The 27,281-nt window shown below is 36.8% G+C and overlaps 1 protein-coding gene across 1 annotated transcript in view; it reads left to right on the top strand.

The window, feature by feature from the left end:
* Positions 1-4,892: 4,892 nt before the first annotated feature.
* The window catches only part of LOC108667409 (homeotic protein ultrabithorax), a 246,847-nt gene continuing 224,458 nt past the window's right edge, over positions 4,893-27,281 (top strand). Inside the window, exon 1 of the mRNA XM_047884122.1 lies at positions 4,893-5,276. Coding sequence (XP_047740078.1) covers positions 5,199-5,276 — 78 coding nt within the window. The 5' untranslated portion in view covers positions 4,893-5,198. The remainder of the gene's footprint in view (positions 5,277-27,281) is intronic.

Here is a 27,281-nt window from a genome sequence, read left to right as displayed (position 1 = left end):
CGGGAACAAATTGCTCCTCTAACGGATTCCTGCAATAATTATCCTCAGTCCTAGGCACCGTAATGAGAGGTGATTAAGTTGATGAAATAGTAGTGGGTGATCTCGCATTCTTGGGAGGGATCCATCACCTTGAGTGGTCGGTCCTTAATTCTGTTACTTACGATGAGTAATTGGTAGGTATGGTGACTACGTCATGGAGGTTTTCGAAGAATGAGTGTTCGAACAAGGCTCTGTAAGTTAGGTTTTCATGATTCGGTATGATAAATGATCAAAACTTAATCCCCGAAAAAATATTGAGTATGCCACTAGCTTAATGTAATTCAATAATTTCCAAGTGACAATATTCGCCTCAACAATAAATAATTCTCTTAAAATTATAGCAGTTAGAATAAAAAATCTATTTCGAAATCCTTAAACTCGTTGAGCCAAGATGTCCATCCTCGTATAGTCCGTCATGTGGGACGAAAGCCAAGAAGTTTATATGGTGGTCAGTAAAGTGTCTGTGGCCGACTGAGAGATAGCAAGCTTAAGAACGAATGACTGCGGCATATACGTATATGTACAGAGAGGCGAGTGAAGGGAGTTCTTTAGTTTACTGGAGGTTGGTCGCAGCAGCAGCTACAGCCCGGCTAGCTTGCTCATGGCTCTCCTTGCTGAATAATAGGAGGACTGGGCTAACTTTAGAGCGAGAGTCAGCAGTGCGAGGGTGTCGAAAGGACGTACGTGTGCATCCTTTATGTGCTTAAAAGAGAAAATATCTTTTAGTTATAGTTAAATATTGTTTATAATTATTTATACTAGACAGTGGTGTGTTAGTCACTTCATCGATCAGTTTGGCACCATCCATCCGCACGGAGGTAAGGATATGGCTCATTATAACGTTAAAAATGACGTGCATCTTTGCTCGTTCTCTTCCTATTCTAAAGTAACGTAGAAGATAAATTAAAACCATTCTAGCGTTGTGCAGAAGTATAAATTGTGTTTTTAATCTTACATCTAAAATTTATCTTTAATTTTGTTGATTTTTGTGCGCAACTGCGATCTAATTGGCTCTTTGACTTGTGTGTAAGTAAATGTTCCGAGAGATATTAGTTTACCATTGAAGTTGGGTATTTCTAGAACGGACGTGTTCCCTTGTAGTCGCATATCATGATGTAATTGAGAAAATTCGCCCTGAACACACAAGATTGGACGTCATTAGAGTCAATTGAGCTGAAATTACGCTATTCATCAGCTCCCCACATGCCCCGCTGGTCCCCACATACTCCCACAGCCCGCACAATTCGGCTCCCTTGAATACCGTTAGTATTAGGTCTACATTTTGAGTTACGCATATCAATAATTAAAATTAATTTATACTCAACGTGTCTGAACTGATAATGTATAGCTCTTTATCTCCTATTTATAGCTAGAAATTACACTTACTTTTATTTTCATAACTTTGCTTGCTATTAGTGTACTTTCTTTCGCATTCTCGCTGAGTTCAATTCGCTTCAATGTATAGAATTTATTATGATCAAACTGTTAAGTTATCTAAGTGAATTTGCTTTCGATAGTTACCAGACGATGTTATGCTGCCCGCCTGTCGTTATCGAATTCATATATCTCGCCTAACATTGATGAAAGAATCAATGACATTCATCGTTGGAGACTTGAAACAACTAGGAAAAGGATCGTATCAAGTCGTTAATTACTGACGAAATGGATTCGCAAAAAATGGATGAGACGGAGGATGGATTCACCAATAAAATCTCATGACATTTCAAAAATTTTTTGCATGTAAGGAAATAACGATTTAATTGATTGCCTTACAAAGTTTTTCTGCTCTCCATGCGAATTTTGAACTGCCAGCGAATTTCGGTATTTCCTCATGAGTGAATATGAAACACCGTTGTTTGTACGTCTTTAAAAAAATATTAAAATACTCCATGACTATGAATACATTTGCGATAAATTATTTTCAGATGAATAACCTTGATTATTAATAAGGTTTTGTTCAAACTTAGGGGTTGCTTTTCGAGATGTACAAGGAAGAAAGAATAAAATTTTTTGCATAAGCATAGCTCATGTTGTATCATAACAAGTTGGAAAAATTTTTCTTCATTCGATTTAGTGGAAAAAAATTTCCCTGCAAAATTTATTCGCAAACGGTCTGATTAAATTTTGAGCTTCGATACAAATTTTGAACGTTGATCTTATCATAAAGCAGAACATATAGAAGCATCCGAGCGGCCGCTGATTTACCTGAAGTCATCTTGCCTTTTGGTTGCGATTTTCACGCTTAGCGTAGCTCGACCAGAGACGCGCTAGTGAAGTTGGTTTAGAGGCTTTGAGCGTGATAGTCGCTCATTGGTTGTTCTCAACATATGTACGGCGGGTGCAACTGTACAGTCGGAAGGGTGCGCAATCTCTGTGAGTTACTAGGCACGCTTGCAATAAATTCTGGCCTCACACGCGCTCCCAAATGTTGCAGCCAACGCAACCGCAACTCACCAATTCTTTGCTATAGTACGTCTTCTTCCCTGATGTTGAACATGCCCCGAACCGAAACTGGCGGCTCCAAGCCTTTGTTGTTCAGTGCTAGATAAGTTTAGCACAAATCAAGAAGTAAATCTTTATGTTGGGAGTTCAATATTTATAATTATGATACAAGGGAGCTCCGTCGATTTATGTCGTGCAGAGCTAGATGGTGGATAGAAGCTATGGAATGATTAGTAATCAGACCACGGGTTCGAATAGAGAGACTCGCCACATTCTTCATCGTAAAGAACACCGCACAAGTAGCGTGTTGAATAATGCTGGGTCTATATAACTTTGCATGACTGCCATTTGATATAAATATAATCGATACCTGTGAGTAGAATACATTATTCCAAGCATTTATATTTTATTTTACCTAGCAAACGATGGTTATATAAGTTTGAAATTTTCGCTATTTCATCTTCTATCATTAGTCGCGATTGTAAAATCAAAAATACTAATAAAAAACAGTGGAATGGAAGTCAGCAGAAACCTAATGGAAACTGCTGATAAAATTGAAAGGATTGTCATAACGAAATATTTTTCTGATAATTATATGAATTGGTGTTATAAAATAGCGATCGTGGATTAAAATTAGTATGGTTCAGAAGAATGTTTTTTCCAAATACCGTTGCTTTCCAACCAAACGCTGTAAATGGAAGTTTTCAAATATTTTGTCAATTCATGGATAAAATTTTTGGATGAAAAATTACAACTCAGCTTATTTCTTTGTGAATTAGAACTATCTACAAATTTCGAGTGCATTGTCAAGGTATTTTGTTTTATATACAATTTTATGAAGTAATATAGCGTTTCTTAGTGTTATAGCAGCATGAATATACTTGTCTTATACACGGTCACATTGAATAACTCAGATATTGAACGAGTCAACTAATTTCTATTAGATTATAAATAAAATTCTCTGGGGGTTTATATGCATTCAAGTGGTCAAGTTGGTAGCGATTTCTGTTGATTTTAAAATGAACCAGCTACGAATAGAGTTAAATTAATTGAGTTAATTAAATTGTTACAATAATTATTGTCAAATAAAATATTTTTTCTTCCATGTTAAAATGCATTAATTCGATAATTGTTATAAATACAAAATCTTTTTATGTATTTTGAATAATATTATGAAGAAGAAGAATGCAATGAAGAAGCAGCAATGTTTGAGTAAGCATTTAACAAAAATACTTATTTTAGTTTAAATTATCATGTTTCTTTCCTAGAAATTTCTTAATGGATGCTTGACTAAAATTTCAATCAAACATATTTTAAAATTACATTATCAGTGGTTCCCAAAAAAAAAAAGACATCGAAAGCAGCATGCAGATATCAGTAGCTAAAAAAACATTCTATTAATTTACCAGCTGCATCTGTTTTCAGATTTTACTGAGCTATATGTAGGTGTCTCTGTTCAAAGACTTACTTGACTAAGTGAACAATATCATATAGTGACCCACTGAGGTTTATCATCCTGTGATGTATACATTTCACGGTAATAGATCACAACACTTAAAAACAAATTAAAATTAATCTATGATCCTTATTATTGCCCTGTATCAATTTGCACTGTACATAATTCAGAAATTTATCATAAAATATAAAGTTTTTCAATCCCTGAAGGGCTCCTCTATAATAAATTATAATATCTCTTGGACCTTGGTAAATTTTTATTTTCAGCATAGTATTAACCAAAAAGAATATTTCCAAGAACTCGATCTTGTATGAGAACAACATAATGAGAAGAATGAACTAACTCAACGTTTCACCCTCTTTATTGCATTCATTCCCTCACATCGAATGCCCTCTCTGTAATTAAAGAAACTTTTTATAACTCAAATAAAGATAATTGTACTAAATTTGCTATGAAATGCCGATAGAGCCACATGAACGAAAGTGAAACTGACTCATATGAAGGCTAGAGTGCGTGGTCTGTAGTGTTAGAGCGTCACAGGACGGTTATCCTTGTAACGATGCTGCTTGGTCTAACCGTCCACTGGCGCGTCGGCAGGACAGCCATCGAACCCACGCCATGACAGTGCTGTGCGTATTCCAACATGGCTCGCTTCATGGCACGTAAAAACTGATATTTTTAGCGTCTACAGCAGTTCTAATGTCGTGATTTATACATGAAAGTTTATGTAAGACTAAACAGCGTCATATATCAGCATAAAAAGTTCTTCCAATAGATTGTAGTTCTAGAAAAGACAACTTGCCTTTTGTGTCGAAGCCCGGAGCTATTATATCTGCTTCTCTACGGTAGAAACCAAGATTCCATCGCTGGCTGTGTGAAACCATGTGTTATTATCGATCTATTCCTATTTACAAATCGTATTTTTTACAATATCTGTTTACGAATTGTATCTTTATCAACCGTGACAATATGTTGAGACATGGAAAGAGAATATTTATTCCCTTAGAGAATATTCACCGTTCAATTTTAAAGTTGTTTCTGTTTCACCAGCTCAAAGTTCAATTAAAACGCACCTGGTGCAACATCCTTCCTACGTCTAACTACGAGCGATTTGTTTACACACTGAGCTACAATTAAGGTTCCTTTATGAACCTCATATTGCGGGCAAATATTGAATTTGAGCTTAGTAATGGACCTCTAAGAACATCTGTGGACCTCGAGCCTGCCGCTGGCATGGAGTCGTGCGGAGAAACGCTACGTAATGGCGGCCGAAGGTACGGAGCTGTGGCTAGAGTTGGGCGACTCGTCTGCTCAATATGGCCGAGCACTCGGCATGCAGGTGAGCAGGAATGCTCGGAAAATTTCTGTAATAGTTTTACATCGTGTTCATAAATGCTTTTATTAGCATGTAATATATTTATTAGCATATTAATTAATAATGCACCTCATTGAAAAATGCAATATATTGAATTATATTTTTTCCGGGACAAGTATAACTAGAAATCGTCGGCATTGCGCATTTTTTAAATCAGGCATTGGTATATTGTAATTTATTCTTGTTAGCGACTACTAAGTTATTTTTTATTTGATTAAACACAATGGGCAACGACATATTTGGATTACGAAGCAGAGACTTAGAACTAAAAACAAAAATTTAATAGAAATATAAAAAACATGAAGCATCCAATATAAATAATTGTAAAATGTGTCATTAAATTGTCTAAAAAGATATTGCTTTCAATTCTTTTGTTAAAAAATTAAATTTCAAGTATATTTTTTAACTAAACAATTTAATAACATTGTGAATTTGGAAAAAAAATATTCGAAACTCAATCGTTTTTTGTTTTTTGAAGTTTTTAGGCTGAACAGCTGAGTAATTTTCTTGTATATAAAAGTTGACACGCAAATTGCATTATTTTGTATCGTACGACGGAATTTCATAATTGCGCTCTATTATCCCTGTCTCTTATACACATCTAGATGTGTATAAGAGACAGGTATATCGCTACCCATCAGTGCACTTGATTTGAGTTATCAAAACTGCATAATGCATATGAGAATAAAATTTGTTAAACGGCTAGTTAGGTGAGAAATTAATTAAAATGGGCGTCATTTGTTGCAACTTCTCGATTTTGTAAAATAGAGATTATCTCGTGGTACTTCCAAAAGAATTTTGAATTGTATGCTTTATTTCGGAGATATCAAGTTAATACATAATTTAGAGTTTTGTTTTTCCAAAAAATTTTGAACTATAATTAGAGAAAAAATGTATTGAGCGCAATTATCGGCCTCACTCCATCTAAATCAAGGATCAAAAGTAAAAAAAAAAATAATATCAGGCAAACAAATTTTTTACATTCGATGACTTTTTTTGAAATTGTTGGTTTTTGAATTTATATCATATGATGGGTCCGATCGCGTGCTGTTTATAATTGAACAAAGACAATTTTTGCTTTTATTACGAGTACAGGAAGAAATTATGTATATGTTATTGATACATCTGAAGATGAGTTTAATATAAGGAATCAATGTAAAATTGTACCAAGATTCTCAGTTGTTTGTCTGGAATAATTGTTAAATTTTGCCGTCGGGCTCAGATCGAACGCTGACTGTAATTGCACAAATGGGATAGGTCCTGCACCAATCGAGGTCGAAATGTTCCATCTGCCTATGGTTTTAGTCCCTAAATAATCTTCCATGTATATTTAATTCTGAGCTCGATAGCATAGTTATATATCAAATCGATGAAACGTTCGCTAGTCATATTTTATTCTAACAACTGTGACTTATCTAATTACACTCGTGTATGAAACATAAGCCTGTCTTCGTAACCGGTTTTAAACTGGACCATGCGAGACGGTGCAAGTCCAATCGATTTGCGGCAAGGGTTATATAGATACACTCAACGCCACAAATTTCCTTTCAAAATAATTTCCCCATCATTTCGTGCGGTCTAAGTGGCTTCCTAGAGATCAAAGGATTCTAAAGATGTGGTTATAAACCCACATTAATTGATGGAAACTTGTGTCTCGCCAAACCAAATCGAATTGATGCGACTTAAGGTATCATGAGCGCGGTTTAGCTTCATCGGATCACGAACGTGTGAATTTAATAATGACAATAATAATATATTAATAACGGAGGTTTATGTCCGTGAAATCAACGACCGAACGGTGCATCTTTAATGCAATGTTCTTTTTTTGAGAATACTGTGCGAAATTTTATCAACAAATGCAATTGCTGTTGCAAGTATCTTTGAAAGCAAACCAGCCACGACATCGATAACGGTTCCTGTTCTGCAAGCATAGAAAACAATTCGTTTAAAAGTCGTATGTGTCCGATTTTTCTGTGATAGATAAAATTTTATGAATATAGTCTCAGCGGGAATCTGATTAATCTTATTGATATTTCATAAACACGAAGCATTGGAAAACTCATTGGAGGTTTAGGTTGATCAATATTATAAAGCAATTACTAAATACTGAACTGATCGAAATAAAATACTTTTCTCTTGAATTAGGTTGTGGAATCTGAATAATTCAGACGTAAAGTGACGTTGTACGTATACGACATTTTTGGCAGCTTCGGGCTTATATTCCATCGTTTCGTCCTCTTCTTCCCCATGAATAAAGTGTGGGAGTAGAAGTGGAAGTAGAACCCCCATCCTTGGGGCTATACTGTATATAGGAGGAGGAGGAGGTCTTGTTTCACGCAGGCGACAGCGCGCTCAGTAATTGTCTCGGGATCCTGATGGAAACCCAGCCTATCTTTAATTAATTAGGAAGTGGGATGTACGTTAGTTGGGGAGGGACATTGGATAGGAAATAAGACAGTCACTGTTATCAGTAATGCATCTTTATATGCAGCGCGCTGCCAGCATTCCATTTAGTTGAATTCAATTTGCGCATAGATAGGCTGTCGCAGCAAACTCACCCTTAACTCTAGGTCTGTTTAGTGGTAGATCGCGTGAAGCGAATTCACAGTGAAACATGTTAAAAAATAATGTGTTCTCAGGCTTTGCTTCCACGATGCAAGCGTCTCAGACAAGCGTGCTCATCTTGATCTCCATGCGTTAATAGAATTAATGAGATGGAGGTCGACATCTGTCAGACTATTATGAAGGTCAGCGCGGTGTCTTAACTCAGCTACGTCACATTAACTTGATCGTAAAAGATTTAGCATGCCAAGTTGTATTGCTTTGAAGGTGCTCGCGCAGACGTGATGGTACGTCTCGTCTTCAAATATCTTTTGGTGAAGCGAAACACTCTAATTTATTAATCAATTCTCCCGCAACCTTGTAGCAAAAATTGAACTTGCGGTCCCATAAATTTTGTCATCATATCCCAGAATAACATTTTATTTACTCCAGCTGATTGCGGAATTCGAAGAAGTAAAGTTTAAACTTGTTCAAAATTTCGGAGGGTACCGGGGTGATCTGTCAATTACCATTGCAACCCTATGTGGTCACTCATATAAACACGAATATTGCACTGTATAATAGACAACTTTCTGAGAAAATCATATCTCAAATAAAATGTTGCTTAGTAATGTATAGGAGAATTTCATTTATTTTCATTTTAACTTTGTTGTCACTTTCATAGTAAAAATGACAAGTCTGATATCAAAATTTCTGTTTGATCAACTCTCAAAATATCCTGCAGCTTGGGAAGTAAGTTAAAATATAACCGGGAATCTTCAAGCTCCGAGCATTTAAAATTATTTTTTCGAAGGTTCGAAGCTGATCGAACTCGTCTCATAAAGAAGCAGAAGAGAAATAATACCATGTACCTGTGTGGTGCAGCATGCAACGCTTCACGAGCCAAGCTTTATTCGTACGTGAAGCAGCTTTGGTGCAGGGCAATAGTGCGGTGAAGCGAGCTCGAGGACAAGCCCAATACATCGTGTCAGTCGTGATGGACGATCCAAGCCCGATATAATGACGAGCTCAGCCGCTCACTAACGTACGGCTGCAACAAATCAAATAAGAACGCGATCATAAATTGATTTCAGAATTAGGGCTTGCAGAGTTTATGCTTCGATATTACAGGTCCAAACCATCTTTTATAGAATCAATACACTTCGCCTGGCTCGCTGCGTTCCAGGTTAATGCGCATGATGGCAAGCAATAATTTGTGCAGCCGCGGCACCTTCTGTCAAATGTACATTAGAATGCAATAACACCAGCGAAATCATCAGCTTCTATCCTTCATTTCCAGATATTATCCTTCGCCGTGTTCCTGTATTCATTATAATTGATCATACTTCAGCCGTCTGGCTCATTGATTGCAATTGCGTGGCTTATAAGCTTAATATTTCTTCAGTTTCTTTGCAATAAGTATATTGCATTATTGACGAGGCCCACGTTCGTAATCTTTTTGTGAATTTTATGGCAGAATTTTTTTCTTATCTACATGAGTAAAAATTTATTTTAAGTGAATTAATTGCTTGAAGTGTATTAATTTTGGAGGTTTTTTCGCACTGACTTGACAAACGACTAGACAAAATTGTCTCCTTATTTTAATATTTACCAACATTATTCATACTCAGCAGGTACAAAGGAAAAATTTACGAACTTATCATTTAGACGCCTCCTTAAATTTCAGTTCTCAAGGGCGTTGCAAATCCTGTGTTCCAAGTATTGCATTACACGAGCTGTGCACGTATCAAGCCTCCTTTTCATGGAGCTTTTTGTCAAAAAGACCTGCAATGGATTTCTATAAAGAATAGCAGCCTATTGTTGCGAGGCTGTTTTGTTCGCCGAGAGCATTTTCCAAAAGCACGAAAGGGCTTGACACAATCTACGATGACAATAATAGACCTTATTGAATTTATAACAGATAACTATTCAATTGTAACACCTACATCGAATTTTCCAGACTGAAAACTCGAATCTCATTGAGGGTGGGTTCTTTTATTAAAAAGGAGAGGCCGTTCTCCGAGCTCTATCGCCGGTCAAGTCCTGCAACAGCTGCCTTGATTCAGTATCACTTTTACGAAGGCCCAATGATCTGCAAAATTTTCCTGCACCTTTGGCATAGTGTCGAACCAGTCGCGACGTAATGAAAAATTTGACTGAACGTTCCTTTTCTTAACTTTTATTTTTTTTATCTAGCACTAATTTTGCTAAATATTTATCTAGTAAAGAAATCTAATCATTGTTAAATTTAAATTTATTTTAGGTTTTTAATTTAGTCAATGCCATATTTTTTGTGTGTTTTTTTAGAAACGTCCAATAATCATATAGCTTTTTTTAATTTTATTTCATTAAAAACGGTAATTAATGCCGTTTTATAATTTCAATATAAAATTGAGTCCACTCACAATCACAAACTCTAACGTTGGTTTTATTTGCTGTTATGCTCATTTTATATTTCCTGCTATATAGAATCCTAAAGTTATGAACAAAACGTTGTCTGAATCAATTAAACTACCAACATCATGTATTAACAATAACAGTGTTAATCTTGATTAAAATTTAAGCTATATATTTCGGCATCTAGAACCGCACTCGAATGTGAGTTTTTTGCACTCATTCCTCATTTTATGAAGGTTCTGATCGACCATCTTCACACTCAAGCTTGTCTGTGAAAGCCTCATTAATCACCAAGTCTGGCTTGCCGGTTACTCTATTTTCGAGTCATGTCGAGCGCTTATCGTCTGAGGTTCCAGAGCCCTTGTTCGTTCTTATTGACAATTTATTTTGCGAAACAATACGTATCAGTTGATTTCGTATACAATTGGTGCAAGTGTTTCTTGTCTTTAGTTGGAGAATTCGGAATATCGTCGGCTTAGACTGCAAGAAGATGGCAATGGCGACGTTTGGCACGAATACCGCAGCGTGAGCGAGAGGCGTGTCGTCGCAAAGGCGCGTGCTCGCAGCTATAGCCTTTAGCCGCCCTGTCTACTGACCAACTTCAACCTTTAGCGCTGCATTCAGCACCATCAAGAGCATCACTAGCGCTACCACCGGAATTCGCTTAACCGCTTCAACGCTTTAGCTCAATATTCAGTGCGAAGGTCCATTCATTTTACTTCCCACTATTGCACTCCTGACTCTTACATATTGCTAAGGGTGTTGCTGGCCCGCTGCTGTGCTGGAGAACTTTCGCAGAACGAAAAACTACCATATTGTTCTTATCTGTTCTGTAGATTTCAATGTGAAATAAAAATTATTTTCGCAGCTTAGAATTGTATGATATATATTATATACACGTACAATGAAACGTTCGGGCATCCAAGCTGTTAAGAGGAGTAATTTTTAATATATTGCAGAATATATTTCTTTTTATGCGAGTCAATTGTTTATGAATTAAAAAAAAACAAGACACCACTGATTGATATTACTAATTGAAAAGTCACACCTTATCTGTGATGGATAATTTTTCATAACAGTAATTACCACACTTTTACGTTGTATCGAATGTGGCTTATCAAATTTATTCGTTATTTTTCTACTTAAAATTTGCAAGCATTGTTATTTTGGCAGGTTACCTACATAATTTCATCATAGTCTGATTTGCCCTGGACCAGAAAGATTTCGCAGTGCATTCATAGAAGTAACAGGTCTGAGAAAGTGGCTCTTAGCTAGATTCATTTAATGCCACCTCGGAATACAGCTTGGCTACTAGTAGCTAGGTGACTTGTAATGAACTAGACAAACTAGCTCCGATAGCAATGCTGCACAACATCTGTAGGTTGCTAGTTGCAATAACCAGTGCGCGTTAAGAGGTATTGCACTTCCATTGGCCGCCTGGAAAAGGTGAAAGGAATTCCATTGGCGCGAGAGAAAATCGTTACGATCTGGCCACAACCCACGGAGCTATTTTGCTCCCGCTCTTCTGAAGGAAAATCGCGCTTTGCAACAGAGACTGCGTGCTCACGCGAATCTGGCTGCCTATGTGCATCACGCTAACGTTATATCGCATGCAAATCTCTCTCAGAATTTAGAGACATTAGTCGATTTTTGGTGACTGAATATTCGTAATTTTTGTATGCAATATTTTTGAACGATTTTTTGATGAATCATGACGATTTCTTGAATTCTGAGCTTAAGAAATAAATACAGAAGTTTGACACGTATCATCAAGCCCATTTATTTTGAGCAATGAATAAAAACGGATCCGCATGCATTCTAAAATGAAAATGGATTTATCAAATTTTGATGATCATTCCTCCATGAAGGAGATGTTTCATCAAAATTTATTACTAAATAAAATTTATCTAGTCAATGGCCTAGCTTACAAGATTTTTTGCAGAACTTTGCTGTTCTGCTTTATTTGAAAATTGAGGAAAATATATATTTTTTTTCAATTAAAATTGAGAACCTTAAGCAATCTGGTCTCAATTGAATGATTGTAAATGTTTTCTACGACCTATATTTTTGCAGCACCAGTCGCACAAATTAAGTTCTATTGAAATAATTAGGCTGAGCGTATAAATCAGTAAAAACATCGAGAATTTTTTTTCGAAAAGTTATCAAGGGAAATAAACTGTAGATTTCACAATTTGTTTTAATATCCACTGCTAAAAGAATCCAAAAAGTGGATACTTCGAAACTAGGTATTATTTTATAACCAAGTATACAGTAGCATGATAATTTTGAAGTGACCACGACTCGAGAGCTAAATACCTTAATTATAGCAGCACCTGGTAAATTGCAAGTCCATTAGCGTTTCCTAAGTAACTGAAGCTACCTAACGGGAGAGAGAGAGAATGACAGACGGGCTTCAGGTTCTGGCCGTAACATTGTCGTAAAGATCAGGCCAAGGTCGTCAGATTTCCACGAAGCGGCATCTTTAGTCACCCTGGCGACTGTTAACAGCACATCATGAGCGCAATAAATGTTACACTCTTCATCTCAATTTCTAGGCGTCATTGGAGAGCACTAACGAGCAATACTTGGGCCTATCGCAGCTATAGAAAACGGGTATCTTTAAGGGGAACTAACCTACTTTATTTAATTTGCCTTGCATTACATTTATCGTAAAATCAATGACAAATATTTCACCTGAGTTGCTTTTTAATATAGTGAAAAAATATATTCAGAAATATATATTCTCAGAGTATATGTATTATGAAGTTTCTAAAAAAATTTACGTATAATTTATAATTTTCAGATTAAAACTTGCGAACATTAATTCGTTATCAATTGAATTTTATTCTATGCCATACCTTGATGATATTTAGTTTTGATATCTACAAAACTAGATATCATTTGATGCAATCTAGTTTTATCATGCTCAATGCTGTAATAATATTAAGAGATGTCTGTGCAAATACATTTAACAGATTTCAAGTTGCTTGAGGTCAATTTCGATTCTTTAATATGAAGCGTATGTATAAATTATCCGCATTGTTTTTTTACTTGAGGGCATAACATGAGGTTAAAAAATAAGGACATAACGTCAACTGAAGAAGAAAATTAATTCGCAATTAATAATGAATTACAAATTATTAGTTTATATATTAATTAATTAATTAACATTTGGGAAGGGCGAATGGTATTTTATTAATAATATTTGGGGAATAATATATTATTTATTTGGAGAAGGGTGTCTTCTAATATCTATGATAATCGTGAATTAATGTTTTCCCTATACGTATCCCAGACTGCGTGACTCGTGCAATCATCACTCTTATCTAAATTAATGCGAGCTTCAAGCAGTCGGCTGATAAAACAGCTAGCCCCCTTTCTTCAGGAAAATACTAGGGACAACAATGCAAATTATTGCAATATGTTCCGTGCTGGTAATGGCACTTGTAACTGCATGTCATTTATGCATCATTGTACATACAGAGCACTCTGCGAAATGCTTGAGTCAAATAATCTAAAAGCAACGCACTTCTCCCACCTATAAGAACTGAAACGTCCTATTTCCTCAACAAATGGGTCAGAATGACACACAAAAATTTGAAATTGGACAATGTCTCTCTCGTTTCTGAGTGTGCTCGCTTGATTTGCATCGATTATTCCTGGGTAATCGATTTTGTGCGTCGTACTCTACTCATTTGTTTTACGTTTGCTGTTACCTGGAATATGGGAAGATGACCATATGTCTTTAAATAGCCTTTAATAAATTGGGCCCTCAAAATCATCCAGACTTACCTTATGAATGAGTATTTAATTTTTTGATTCATAGTTAGTGTAATGTGGGTGGTTGTTTCCTCGGAGTTTTTAATGGTAAATTTCTTCAGTAAAGTTTAAGTCTTAATTCGTGCTGTCCTTCAAAGTATCCCTCTAAGTACGGTGGATGGAGATATCCATTGATAATTTTCGTGAATTCATTTATAAAATTTATCCAAACAGCTGCAACTGTGAAAATATTTCTTATTTAACCTATATCAAAGCTTAAAATTCGTATCGCTGATTATTTGTCTAATTTACTGTTCATTATTTAAATTCAAGTCACACAGCAATGGGAGGATTTTTTCAGGAGCCTTCAGGAAATACTACAGCTATAAATAAGCTCCAAGAAATTAGGAATTATTATCTCCAGTTCACGTTAGGAATAATAACCAGTAGCCTCCACACACGTCGGAGCATCAATAAAAATTACCACCAGATCCACGGAGAATTGTTTCGTAAAGTGCAATGACCGATTACAGAGACAGACATGGCGGTATTTTCTCGGTATAGCCTAAACTTGACTGTCATGCATCTATTCATAAGGCTCAAAATAGCGAAAAACTTGCCGGGTTTGCCAGTTACGCCCTTTGTTTAGTCTGTAGGGTACCCTGGCTACCCTCACGGTCGACGTACAATAGAAGACTTTCAAGTGTTCGACTCGCTGCGTTCGGACAAACCCGTTCAAAAAACTCGGCAAATTAAGCAAAAAGCTGTGCTTCAGGTATACAAAAATCTCCTTACTGAGTTCTAATTAACTAATTAAATTCTACTCTAATTAACCTGCCTTGTTTACTGATAATTAAATCGATCTATTCACATGACATTTTTTGAACTCGTAAATTATGTATTAGGTATTCAATATATCTCATGAAATCCCATTTTACATTGGAGCATATTTTTTTAGCTTATATATTCCTTTACTTCATGTGTGTTGCAAAAAATTACGGAATAAACTCAGTATTAAGCTTATAACATTTGTTCTCATATCTTGCGCACGTGGCTTAAAGCGCTTCATTAAACTTAATTCAGCATTATGTATATAATTTGTGATAAAAACAACCTTTCTCAGTAGCGCAGACGTTGCTCATGCTCCACTTGCATTTTCGCCGTGACAAAATACGAACGTGATAAACTTCTTATCTGGGATCAGAAATTCATATATATAATAGAAAGTTTATTACATATGAGAAGCTGAGTCAGGGCAGAGCCATTGATACCGCCCATATAATTTAGCGCAGTCTCCGTCAGTATTTTTACTTGTGCATCTGAAAAATAGGTCTCGCGCTCCTCTTTCCCTCAGTCACACAATTATAAAAATCTTCCCGTTAAACTTATGAGCGCCATAACTTCTCGAGCTTGCGAAGAACTGCGAGCCTCGCACTGCATCAGAAACGCTGACCGGCGACGCAGTGGCTACAGTTATTGTGGAGGTGATACAGGCGTACGTTCAGTAGCAGCTATTTATTGCAGTCCTAACTGTTGAGGTACTGCACACCGTGCAGTAGCAGCTATTTATCGCAGTAATAACTGTTGAGGTACTGTACGCCGTGCAGTAGCAGTTTTTTCAGACTTTGATATAGCTAATCGGAGGCGGTGCATTGCTGCAGATCGTTGATAGATACAACACAGACACATGTGTAGCACAGAATTTCTTTGTATGGACAGTTCAGAAAGTTCTGCGTGCTGAATGGCCAGTCTTTTATACATTTTTTAGTAATCTTGTTTGTTGTGGGTTGGGCTTCACTAGTATTTGGTTGAGTTCAATTTCTCACACTAAAGTCTTACGCTATGAATTGTGATACTTATAAAATGATCTATTGCCCGATTAATTCTTGTATTAATTACATGATATTAATTACAAGGTATTAATTACAAAGTATTATTAACAAGATATTAATTACAAGGTATTAATTAAACCAGGCTAATGCACCTAAATAAGTCAACCGAAACAAATCAGTTAAGTTCATTGCAGTGATTATACTCAATTTCTAGACCGGTAGCCAATTGATGGCACCAACAATGGTACAATTTATAATATATTATTTATGTGATAAAATCAAAGAGATACCAGAAAAGTGTTATTATTGTAAACTATAATTTACTCTAGGCACCCTGAATAAAAATAATTGAATATGTATGGAGAGGTAATTGACGCATTGAGAGTTGAGGCTTTCATTGCCCGTCGAAAATATTTCATATCAAAATTATCGAAATGTCTGGCTAATAATTATGCTGAAGTGAAAGCCTTAAATGTATATAAATTCTTCTGACATAATTTTTGGTCGTAAATCACGAATTGGTCACGAATTAAAAAGCAAACAAAATGCCATGCAGTTCCATGTGTGAATCTTTGATGAAGTTAAGTAGCACTTTGATTACTTACAAATTCTCGCTTTCTCTTTTTTTGGCCTTTATATCTTCGCTATTATGAGTACATTTCTCGTGCATTTTATAACAACCTTGTCAAAGTTCTAGTTGGAATTTTTGTCATGTAAATACGTTAATTAGATGTTCTTGGACTGAAATATTATGAAATAAAACCGTAGACTTCGATCCGTGAGGAGATAATCCTTCAATGTTATTGATGTTAAAAAATATTTATTTAACGAAATATGAAAAATAATTTGGCTATTTGTTTCCAATGAGAAAGCCAATACGTTTACTTTTTGAGAGTTTAGTTACATATGCATTTACTCATCTGAAACGTTCATTTCTTCTTTAAAATTTCTGCCATCCAAAAGTCCAAAAACTAAGAGTAGATCAATATATTCAAGTAGTTATTAAAGAGTATCATCAGTGAATTGATCTTATGAACAGTCATTGATACTGATATATAAACAAATTATATATAATAAATTGATCTATAATAAAATTACTATTAAAATATTGTCTCCTGAATATTCGATCAAATAATATCTTGCTCTCACACACAAGAGCTTAAGACGAACTTCCATTAATGTCTTTTTGAAAATAACGAATGACCTTCTTTCATTCATTATAGATAAGTTTTGAGCTTAGACTTTGATAAGTTCTCTAAAATATGAATCGTTAAGAGGATTTTCGCCGCTTCCAGTCCAAATCCTGAGGAAGAAAGTCTCCCCGTGAATTGAAGGGGAACTGTTGCAGTTCGATGCTCCAAACGTTTAATCTCATTAATATCGCATGGCTGTAAAATACAAATAAAAAACTGTATCAAAAGAATCTTATAGATAGAAATTGATTTTTAAACGTAAAACTAAAATATTCATTGTCGGTTTGCTCAATGACATCGATTTCAAATGTGGTTTCCAACCGATAACAAGTTACATCTATAGGTTCTAACAGCGTTCTAAAACATTCCTCAACTATGACGGCGATTATTTTTTGCTCAATTTCTTGATTGTTGAATCTATAAGAATAATGAAAAATGTATATCGGTTGGTATATCCATTAATTTAATACTCCTTCCAATGCAACGTAATATGTGGATATATGATATCCTGAAATATGCCACTGTCTTGTTGAATGGCAAAATAATCGGTGATGATAAGATATTTTCCCAGCTTGATGACACAAACAATGTTATCAATTTCAGAAATACTCTTTTCATTCTATTTTGAAATTAATCTAACGATTTATGGCTGTTTTATCTGAAGTGTGTTAAACATTTTTGAAATTAGGTTGAAAACATTTACTATCTCCAAATTAAATGCTGTGAAGTTGAAAAACTTTTTTAGAATAAGTATGAATCGTCATTTTTCTGTGTCTAATAAGCATTTAAATAGCAATATAAATTATACTTAAATATTCTAGTTCCACTAGAAAGATGCCAACTGAATTCCCATTTTAATTTTCATTTTAAATTCACAATTTTAAATCCTGCATCACTGCAAAAATCAGAATATCGAAGTCAAATAGGTAATTCATGAGAAATTTTTCAGCTCACTAAAACATAAATACATAAATAAATTATTTAGAGTTATAAATCTCGCAATTATACCAAAAACTGAGTGTCGCATCATATAAAGTTAAATCCTGGAGCTGAGTTACCAAAAAATATCGAGATGTCATTAAGCTCTTTAGTGCATTTGAAGATTTTACGACACGTATCTATAATCCACCCAGACTCCTAAAAAAGTTTTCAACGCCGATAGTACATACATTTTCAGCTAATTATTTTGTTGACAAAGAGTTGACTATGAGGCTGTTATCCTTGGTTTTACTTCTATGTAAACGACTAACTTGAGAAGGCCAAAGGGCTTCTCCGGGTAACCTCAGCAGGGGCTCATGAATAACGAAGAAGACGTAAATAGACGATATCTCATAGTTTCAGCATAAGCCAATATGCTATATATCACGGCGCATAAACCAAAACTTGGCTTATACGTTGGGACGCTGCTACCGGAGCTCGTATAGCAGCGATTCTCGCCAGCCTGGAAAGGCGAGCAGTCGGCGCGAAACGACGGACTGAGCGGAGGGTTGGGGCTGTGGGAGGAGGGTTAGGGGCTGTGGGAGGAGGGTTGGGGGCTGTGGGAGGAGGGTTAGGGGCTGTGGGAGGTGGGTTAGGGGCTGTGGGAGGAGGGTTAGGGGTTGTGGGAGCAGGCATGGCTTCGTGAACTCGGAGAATTTTGGGGTGAGCTCGAATGAGGAATGTGCCCTAATAAAGCCTTAAAAAGAGATCCAGTAACACGGAAAACGTCTTAATTAAAAATGCTGTCGTAGGCTCAATGAGATTGGAAAGTGAACCTTACACTTTAGTATAATCGTAATGTGCGGTTGCATACAACCGGAACTTTTATTTCTGGTTTACATTAAAATTGGCAAGAGTTTTAAATATAATTAAATAAGTTATCTTATTTTCTAGAATCTTATTTTCTAGTTGCTCGTTAACAGCACGAGTATCTAAATATGATTAGATGTTTTTTGCTATATATATATTTTTTTATATATCATATTTTTTTATAAATGAAATATGCAAATGTTATAAAACACCTACTGAAGAATTTACAAACACTGATGCTTATTCAAAGGAAAAAATATAACTCTGTACTCACTGCAGTGAGTGACAGAGAGCGCATTTTCTCGTCAACGAAAATGTGAAGTCACGGACGGACAGACAGACGGACATGGCGAGCACAATAGTGCATTTTTTTCATAAATGAGAAAATGCGCTAAAAAGGGAGCGACAGTAAAATGCACTTTTGGAACTACCATTTGACAATAAATTAATCAAAATAAGTGGGATGTTTTGTATGTTGGGGTTTGTAATCTGTTTGCTTAGTTGAATAAAATAATTTGCCGAAATCTTTTTCGCATCGCGAGTTGAACGAGTGAGCGTGATTTATATTACGTATGAGAAGTTACATGCTGATTAAGAATTAATTAATGGACTTGGAACATATTAGTTACTTAGCTTGAACCTAGAAATAACAGAAAAAACATATTAGTTACTAAGCTTGATAACTTGAACCTAGAAATAACAAAAAATACACTGGTGCTATAATCTAATTTGTACTTGGCAACACACTGAGTATCTAGTGCAAACGCCAAGTACTCGAAAAGACGCATTTCGTAGCCTGTTCGTTGCGGCCAAGCTATAGTGATCACGCCTACCTCGAGTAAGTCATCGTTATCGCTGATAATAACTTAGGTCCTTCCCCTTTCTCCCTTGTTGTTCGAGCTCTTCTCATTTCCCCGGAACAAAAAGTTTGACGCTCTTTTTCCCCTTGAGCCCATTCTCAGTTCCAGTTTGGAACGTGTTGCGATCAAGCCCGCTCCTGCTTGTATGATTTACGAGGACTTACTTTTCTCATGTTCTTCACCGTTGAATCGTCCATTTTCTTCCAGCTTATGAAAAAGATGTATTTTAGCCTCTCAATTAATTATATTTAAAAGCCTATTTCGATTTTAAAGTATATTGAAGACGAGACAAAGTAACAACACAGGATTATTGCAGAAGTGGACGTGTTTCGTCCCAAGACTTTCAACATAAGATTTCTAGGTCGAATAACTGCTGGATCCAAATAATTAGTCAGTGCCTTTAAATAATATTCTATGATGTACACAGTAATAGATTCGAATGATAACTTAACATTTCAAACAATAGCAAGAATTGGTGATTTATGTGACATTCAGTCACTATTTAACTTATGAACATTGCAACACTTTGAGAAATTCGTTTGTTTATGAGTCATGTCTGCGAGGTGGGCCAAATCTGTAACGTTCAGTTGGATCTAAAGACCCACGGTAGCAGCCGATACTCGCAATTCCATCCTTCTGAAGATTCTCTCAGATAAACAAGACTGATGAACGCAGCTCCAGTATCAAATAGAGCTCCAATGAAGGGACCGAATGGCTTGGATTTGGAACGATGAGCAATTGGCGCGCTATCAGCAATTAACGAGACGTTTTATATTATTTGGAGGTCACACAGCAGCGCGCCAGAAATGTCCACGGCATCAGGTGAACTATGGCAAACACGTGAGCGGAATTTAATAGTTTTGGTGTTACTTAATTCATGGTAGGCTTCAGGAATAGTTTAAACGAATAGCGGGATTCCATTTGACGAATGCACTTTGCAATTTTATCAATTTGTACTGCATAATAGATAACTTCCGATTAAATAATTAAGATAAATGTTTGTTGAATGAGATTTTTAATTTTTACGGATAATTGTAGTATTAAGTCGATGGATTTAAAATTATTGAGGATTTTACCTTCAATAATTTAAGTTTTTGAAATATCTGCTTTATTTCTGTTGATAAAATTTTTCATTTGACAACATTTTAGTGCTTTCATTACAATGCATGTTTGGCCGTTAAAAGTCTTAAAAACTTTCAAATTATGCATGGGTTAGATTACCAGATTCATTCGACCTTGACTGCAGCAGAATATCTCATTCCCATTTATAAAGTAATTTATAGACCAAGAAATTTCCGCACGGTGTAGGTTTTCACTCGGTTTTCAAAATCCGTTTCGTTTTGCTCGCTCCTTTTACCTTGAGATCCTCTTATTTCTTCGAGAGAAACTCTAATGAACAATATCGAGCATGAGTGGTGCTAAAATATATCCTAGGATCCCCAGCCCTCCCATCCTTCCTTAGGCCAAAGATTTATTCCAGATATGAAAGGATAAATTCAGTCGCGCTAGAAATTATGGGGCCCGCTCTCTGAAATCCTAAAATCTGAAAAAGTTCCCGACAAAAAATGGGCTGGCAATAAATTTGATCTTTTCTCCCGTTGTTATTTCATTCTCTTCGAGTTTCTGCTAGTTTTAGAGAAGAGAAATGAAGGCGAATTTCAGAGTGAACCGAAATATTGGCGAAAATTTAAAAATATCGTCGAGCCTGCCAAAGTTTTACGAATTAGTTTAACCATGCTAGTCATGTAAGTCGTTTAAAATAAGAAAACATTAGAATTTAATAATTGTTGCTTGTGTAAAACTCATCCACTAAATTTATTTCTAGGGTACATAGTTAAGTATCCTGATAAAATTATCGTACCTCGATTGCCTGATATAATTAGTTACAAAGAATTCCGCTCACTTTGGTGTTTGAAAGTGCTGTGAACTTTCGTTATAAATCACAGGTATGTATACTCGTTAATTCTTTAACCATTTTTTCAATGGTCTCACTTCCATTTGCTGCTTCAGTTATAAATAACAGGTGGGTACACTCGTTAATTCTTTAACCGTATTTTCAATGGCATCACTTCCATTTGCTGCTTTAGTTATAAATAGCAGGTGGGTACACTCGTTAATTCTTTAACCGTATTTTCAATGGCTCCATTTCTATTCAAAAAAGATTCTCGGTCTCCGGTGGCAGCACTGCTTTTTCAATGAGGGCAAATCTCTGTGCCGTCGCTGCTGTCGTCTATCTTCTCTTATCTATTATTGAATGTCACAGGTTGTGAGATCCGTCGCAGATCCTTTCATCTAGCAAGTGTGATTGTGGAGATCCAAGAATCATAAATTTCTGAGGAAATGCGACTTCTTGCATGCAAGGCTTATTTGCTTGCCAAGTCCCATGATATTTCAATCCATATTTCTCTAGATGAATGTAGAACTGATAAAAAGGGGTGTCGGAGCGTTTAAAATTGATTGCTCTTTAAAACGGGCATAACATGGGGGCATGAATAACACCTATAGGGGAAAAATCTGTTTGATTTACATAATATGTTAAATGAATCATTAATTATACAGCACTCATTCCGTTTCAAAAATATTTTATTTCTGTGTTCATAGATTCTGCAGCTCGTTCTCTATTTATATAGGTTTATAAATGATTTTGAGAGACTGCTGTGTAAAAAGCTTCATAGTTCTTGTTAACATCTAGTTATGCGATCCTACCTATATTCTTTGCAACAACTTTATTCTCCTACTTTAATTTAAATGCAGAAAACATTGTCATGTCCCACGTATAGCTACGTATAAGAAAGGATAAGAGGCACGGCTTTAAGAGGATAAGTCACTTTAGACGTACGACAAGTGTGGGGAAAAGTTGAGCAATGCGACAAGAAATTCCTAGCGCTTTTGTAGTGCAAAGGTACGCACGTTCAACTCAGCTTTAGTTCGTAAAAACGTGCGGTCGTTAACTCCACTAAATCCCGGCATTCTCCAAAAACTCAGACTCGCATATCAACACTTAACTTAATCCATTGAATCTGGACCGAAATAAATACACCGTTTCCAGGCTAACGACCGAATAAAGCTAAAAGAAAACAATGTTACCGGGAGAATTTACGTTTACTCAGCACAAAAAGATTTGGACAAACGACAGAGCTTCGCGAGGAATATTTACGCTGATGACAAAACAATACTTTACCAGGGGTCGTCCCTGGATTTTGCTGGAGGAAACTGGGCTTTATCAACTGCTAAACTTTATACTAAAATGCTATTGTGGGTCGAAAATATATCGTGAGCTGCACCTAAAACGAGTCAAGGGAATTCATGTTGAATATTGTATATAGTTAATATAAACAAAAATTGTACCTTAATACTTTTTTTTAATTTATTCTTTCTTCGTGAGTGAATCTGACATCTTTATATTACTTATTAACTTGACTTCATTTGTAAAGTGAAATATACGGTTGATACATGCATATAATGTCAAAAGGATTGAACTTACAGTTATATTCCTGCATCAGGCCGCTCAATTCACAATTTCAAAACACAAAACAATGTGCAGAAGTACAAATTTTGGCGAGAATTCAACGGACGACGCAATTTAGTGAGCACGCTTGTGACTTCCTCTCAAGGCCACTTTCTCATTTCGAAATTCCCATGTGTTGTCATGGAAGCGTGGTAAACCACTACTGGAAACAGTCGTAAACTTTCTACGTTAATGGCTGTCCCTTCCCCTTACGAGGCGCCTTAGCACACTGAATCACACGTTGGATTGTCTCTTATGATTAACTTGTCTTGAATTCGTGCCCATGTTTGTCTTTGACTTCAATTGAAAAGTTATATTGAAATTGAAATGTATGCAATAAAACTTTCCATTGCTATTACATATGAAGTTTATCGTCTAAATGGGAGGTGTTATTATATACCAGTGTTTGCTAGGGAGGCTTTTTACTCATCGACGATCGATGTTTTGCTGCGCGTTCATGTCAATTTCTGTATATATGTCAGTGTTCAAAGGTAAAATTTAAATTATGTATTGGCATTATCAACTATCGAGAAATTTAATTATGAACAGGAAGATTAAATAAATTTCATTAAACTTCAAATAACATAACATTATCATTTATATACTTCATTTCGGCAAAGACTGCAAGCTTATTTGTTGATACTATATATATATATGTATTTCTCAAACCACATGCATCTTTCTTTCAAAGCCGAATCGAAGGAGTCATACTCTGCCTAAGCTTTTTTTATGCCTGCATAAATTATAATTCTTAATTGCTAGCAATAATTGGCCAATAATAATGATAATTTTCAAAATAATAAAAAATATATTTTAAATTGAAAATGTAGATTTGTGCCAGCTGCAAGATTTTCGTACGGCGACCTATAGTGTCTGAGCGTGAATTATAACTCCGACGCTCTGAACCAACTCTGCATTTTCCACTGCCGGGTTTCTAAATTATCTTGGTTGCATATCACAATTTCGAATTAATTCATGAGACCTTTTTTCAGGCAGCCTTTTCCTCGAGCGCGCAAAATTTCATGAAATTTATACTAGCGCCAGCTATCTCCGTAATATAAGGGAAGGTCTCCACATAATAAAGGAAACATTAAAATGTAGGGAAGGTCGTAATTTAACGAGGCTTTGCTAGCCTGCACTTGCCGTGTTACTTGCCGCAACTTTGTTGTGTTCCTCTCTCTCCTCCCCATGCAATCAAAATTATTTAATCGAATGTCACTTTTTAAATGTACATATGAAAAATTCTTGAATACATAAAATCATTAAGTTAAATGATAATTTTGCAAGATGCTTTCGAATATATCTGTTAAACCACAGTCATTCTTTTGGAATTTTTATGTTTGCTTGAGGTTTTGGCGATTCACGGCGTTGATAAATAGTACTAATAATAAAACAACAATGAAAATATCATAAATAAAATAACTGATGAATTTTCCTATTAAAATTAATGAGGCCTTCTTAGCGGGTAATTATTTTTTGTAACGACTTAAATGAACGACTACTCACATGGATTCGCATGCTATTTAATTGAAGTCATAATTTAATTTCCATGAATTGCTGCATTACGATCATTCTAACGATATATTATTTATAAAATCATCCATGGGGAGATGAAACGAGTTAGACCGAGGATATTCAATGGAATTTTATGCATACAAGTATTTTAATATATGCTTTATGTGTAAATGTAATTGTATATGATGTGACCCTGTATATTTCGCGACATTGTGCAAAGAGAAATCGTCCAACCTTGGCTTCTGGTATCAACGAAAAGCAGGAAAAATCTCCAATAGCTTCAAACAACGCCCGTTGGGCTCATAGTGCTGGGGCTGAAATTGTGCAATCCAACAACGTTAGGGAAAATATACATTAAACACGTTTCTTATATGTGTCGAATATGTGAAACTGGTGACGATCATTTATGCCTCAAGAACTATTTTAGTATTGCAGTGTTTGATATGAGGTTTTCACACATATGGATTTAAGTGGAAGGTCTAATTTCATTTATTGTACACAAATTTTTACATATCAAAAATAACCAACTTGTCGCAGATGCGGTAAAAAATGCTTTTTGGAGAGATGAGATGGATTTCTTATATAGCCTTGCTATTTTCGAAGATGGGAACTACTTGCCTAAAAGTATTTATACTACAGGACCCCTAAATAATGTTCCACCATGGGATTATTTCTAACTATTTATAATGTATACTAATTCACTATGCAGGTGAATGTCTGCTGCTTGAAAATTGATGGCGATCAATTCGGATTTAAAATAAAAAGCTGTGATGCAAAAATATAACGGAAAGTATCATGTTGATATAAAATGACATAGGAAGCTTCGAGTTTCGAAACGGAAATAACAGATTCGCATCAAGACGGCTGGCCCAGTCCACATCATGCGTGTATAACATGACCTAATTGACAATCTAAATAAAAAAATAAATAAAAAAAGCTTACCATTGAATTGAAAACGTAAGAGTTGCTCCGACCAGAGATTCACCGGGCGTCGGCTGAGCGGCTGGCAGGACTTTATTCGGGCGAGGACCGAGGCAGGCAGGACTTGGTCTGGCATCGGTGTACCGGAAAACAAGACTTTGATCGGGCGTCGACCGAGGCACGACTTTGGTCGGGCGATGGCTGAGGCAGGCAGGACTTTGGTCGGGCGAGGGACGAGGCTGGCATAACTTTGGTCGGGCGTGGCCCGAGCGGCAGGAGGACTTAGGTCAGGCAAGACTTTGGTCGGGCGAGGGACGAGGCTGGCATAACTTAGGCCATGCACGACTTTGGTCGGGCGATGGCCGAGGCAGGCAGGACTTTGGTTGGGCGTCGAACGAGTGGCATCAGGTTTTTGGTCGGGCGTCGACCGAGCGGCAGGCTGGACTTAGGTCAGGCACGACTTTGGTCGGGCAACGACCGAGCGGCATCAGGACTTTTGTCGGGCGTCGATCGAGCGGCAGGCAGGACTTTGGTCAGGCAAGACTTTGGTCGGGCGATGGCCGAGGCAATCAGGACTTTGGTCGGGCGTCGACCGAGCGGCATCAGGACTTTGCTCGGGCGTCGACCGAGCGGCAGGCTGGACTTAGGTCAGGCACGACTGGCAGGACTTTATTCGGGCGAGGACCGAGGCAGGCAGGACTTAGGTCCGGCATCGGTGTACCGGAAAACAAGACTTTGATCGGGCGTCGACCGAGCGGCAGGCAGGACTTAGGTCAGGTAGGACTTTGGTCGGGCGATGGCCAGGCAAACAGGACTTTGGTCGGGCGCCGACTGAGCGGCAGGCAGGACTTAGGTCAGGCAGGACTTTGGTCGGGCGATGGCCGAGGCAGGCAGGACTTTGGTCAGGCGTCGGCCGAGCGGCAGGCATGACTGCATGGGTCGGGAGGGGGCCGAGCGAGCAGGCAGGACTTGGGTCGGGCGGGGGCCCAAGGACAGTTTCCACTGAGCTTGGATGAGCTTGCTGCTAATAAAATGCTCGTTTCGTGGCCATTTGACGGCCGCAAGTGCCCCGTTGAAGTGTTGTTATGTGTTGTTATGTCACTCAGTAGTCAGGGCCCACTTGCTACAGACAGTTAGCCCCCTGTTGCTTCCGAGCAGTCTCACAAATTAGCGCTGGCACGCTTGGTTAGGCTTGCCTCGCTCAACAGGATCAGAAAAGGAAATCTGATCTTTTTAATCGTACTTCTAATTTCAGCAGCGCGTAAGAAATCGAATGTAATGAATTGTTGACGTTTCGATTTGAACCTCTCATCCCGTTTTTTGAATATGAGTGAGAATGCATCATATATATTATTTGGGTTTTTCATTGCACTGTCGAGTGGTTGATGCCGATGTTTCATTTTCCTAACAAACTACACTGTACACTGGAAAAGATGTTCACTGGTAGAAGTTTCGTAGCACACTGACCCAATGCCTGGATCGAATATTGTTTCTAAAAACTTGTGGACACCCACATGTATGAATGAAAGGTTTACAATGGCCTACTTAACCGGTTTTTCCGGGGACCGGGTTAACTCTAGAACCGAAATTTTGAGATGTGGTTTTGAAAGTAGGTCATCTGAGATTATGTAGTAACATATTGAGTACCGTGTAGT

Source organism: Hyalella azteca, unplaced genomic scaffold (assembly GCF_000764305.2).
Source record: "Hyalella azteca isolate HAZT.00-mixed unplaced genomic scaffold, Hazt_2.0.2 contig14656, whole genome shotgun sequence".
Lineage (NCBI taxonomy): Eukaryota > Metazoa > Arthropoda > Malacostraca > Amphipoda > Hyalellidae > Hyalella > Hyalella azteca.
The sequence above is the reverse complement of the archived record's forward strand: the minus strand, read 5'-3'. Positions and strand labels throughout refer to the sequence as shown.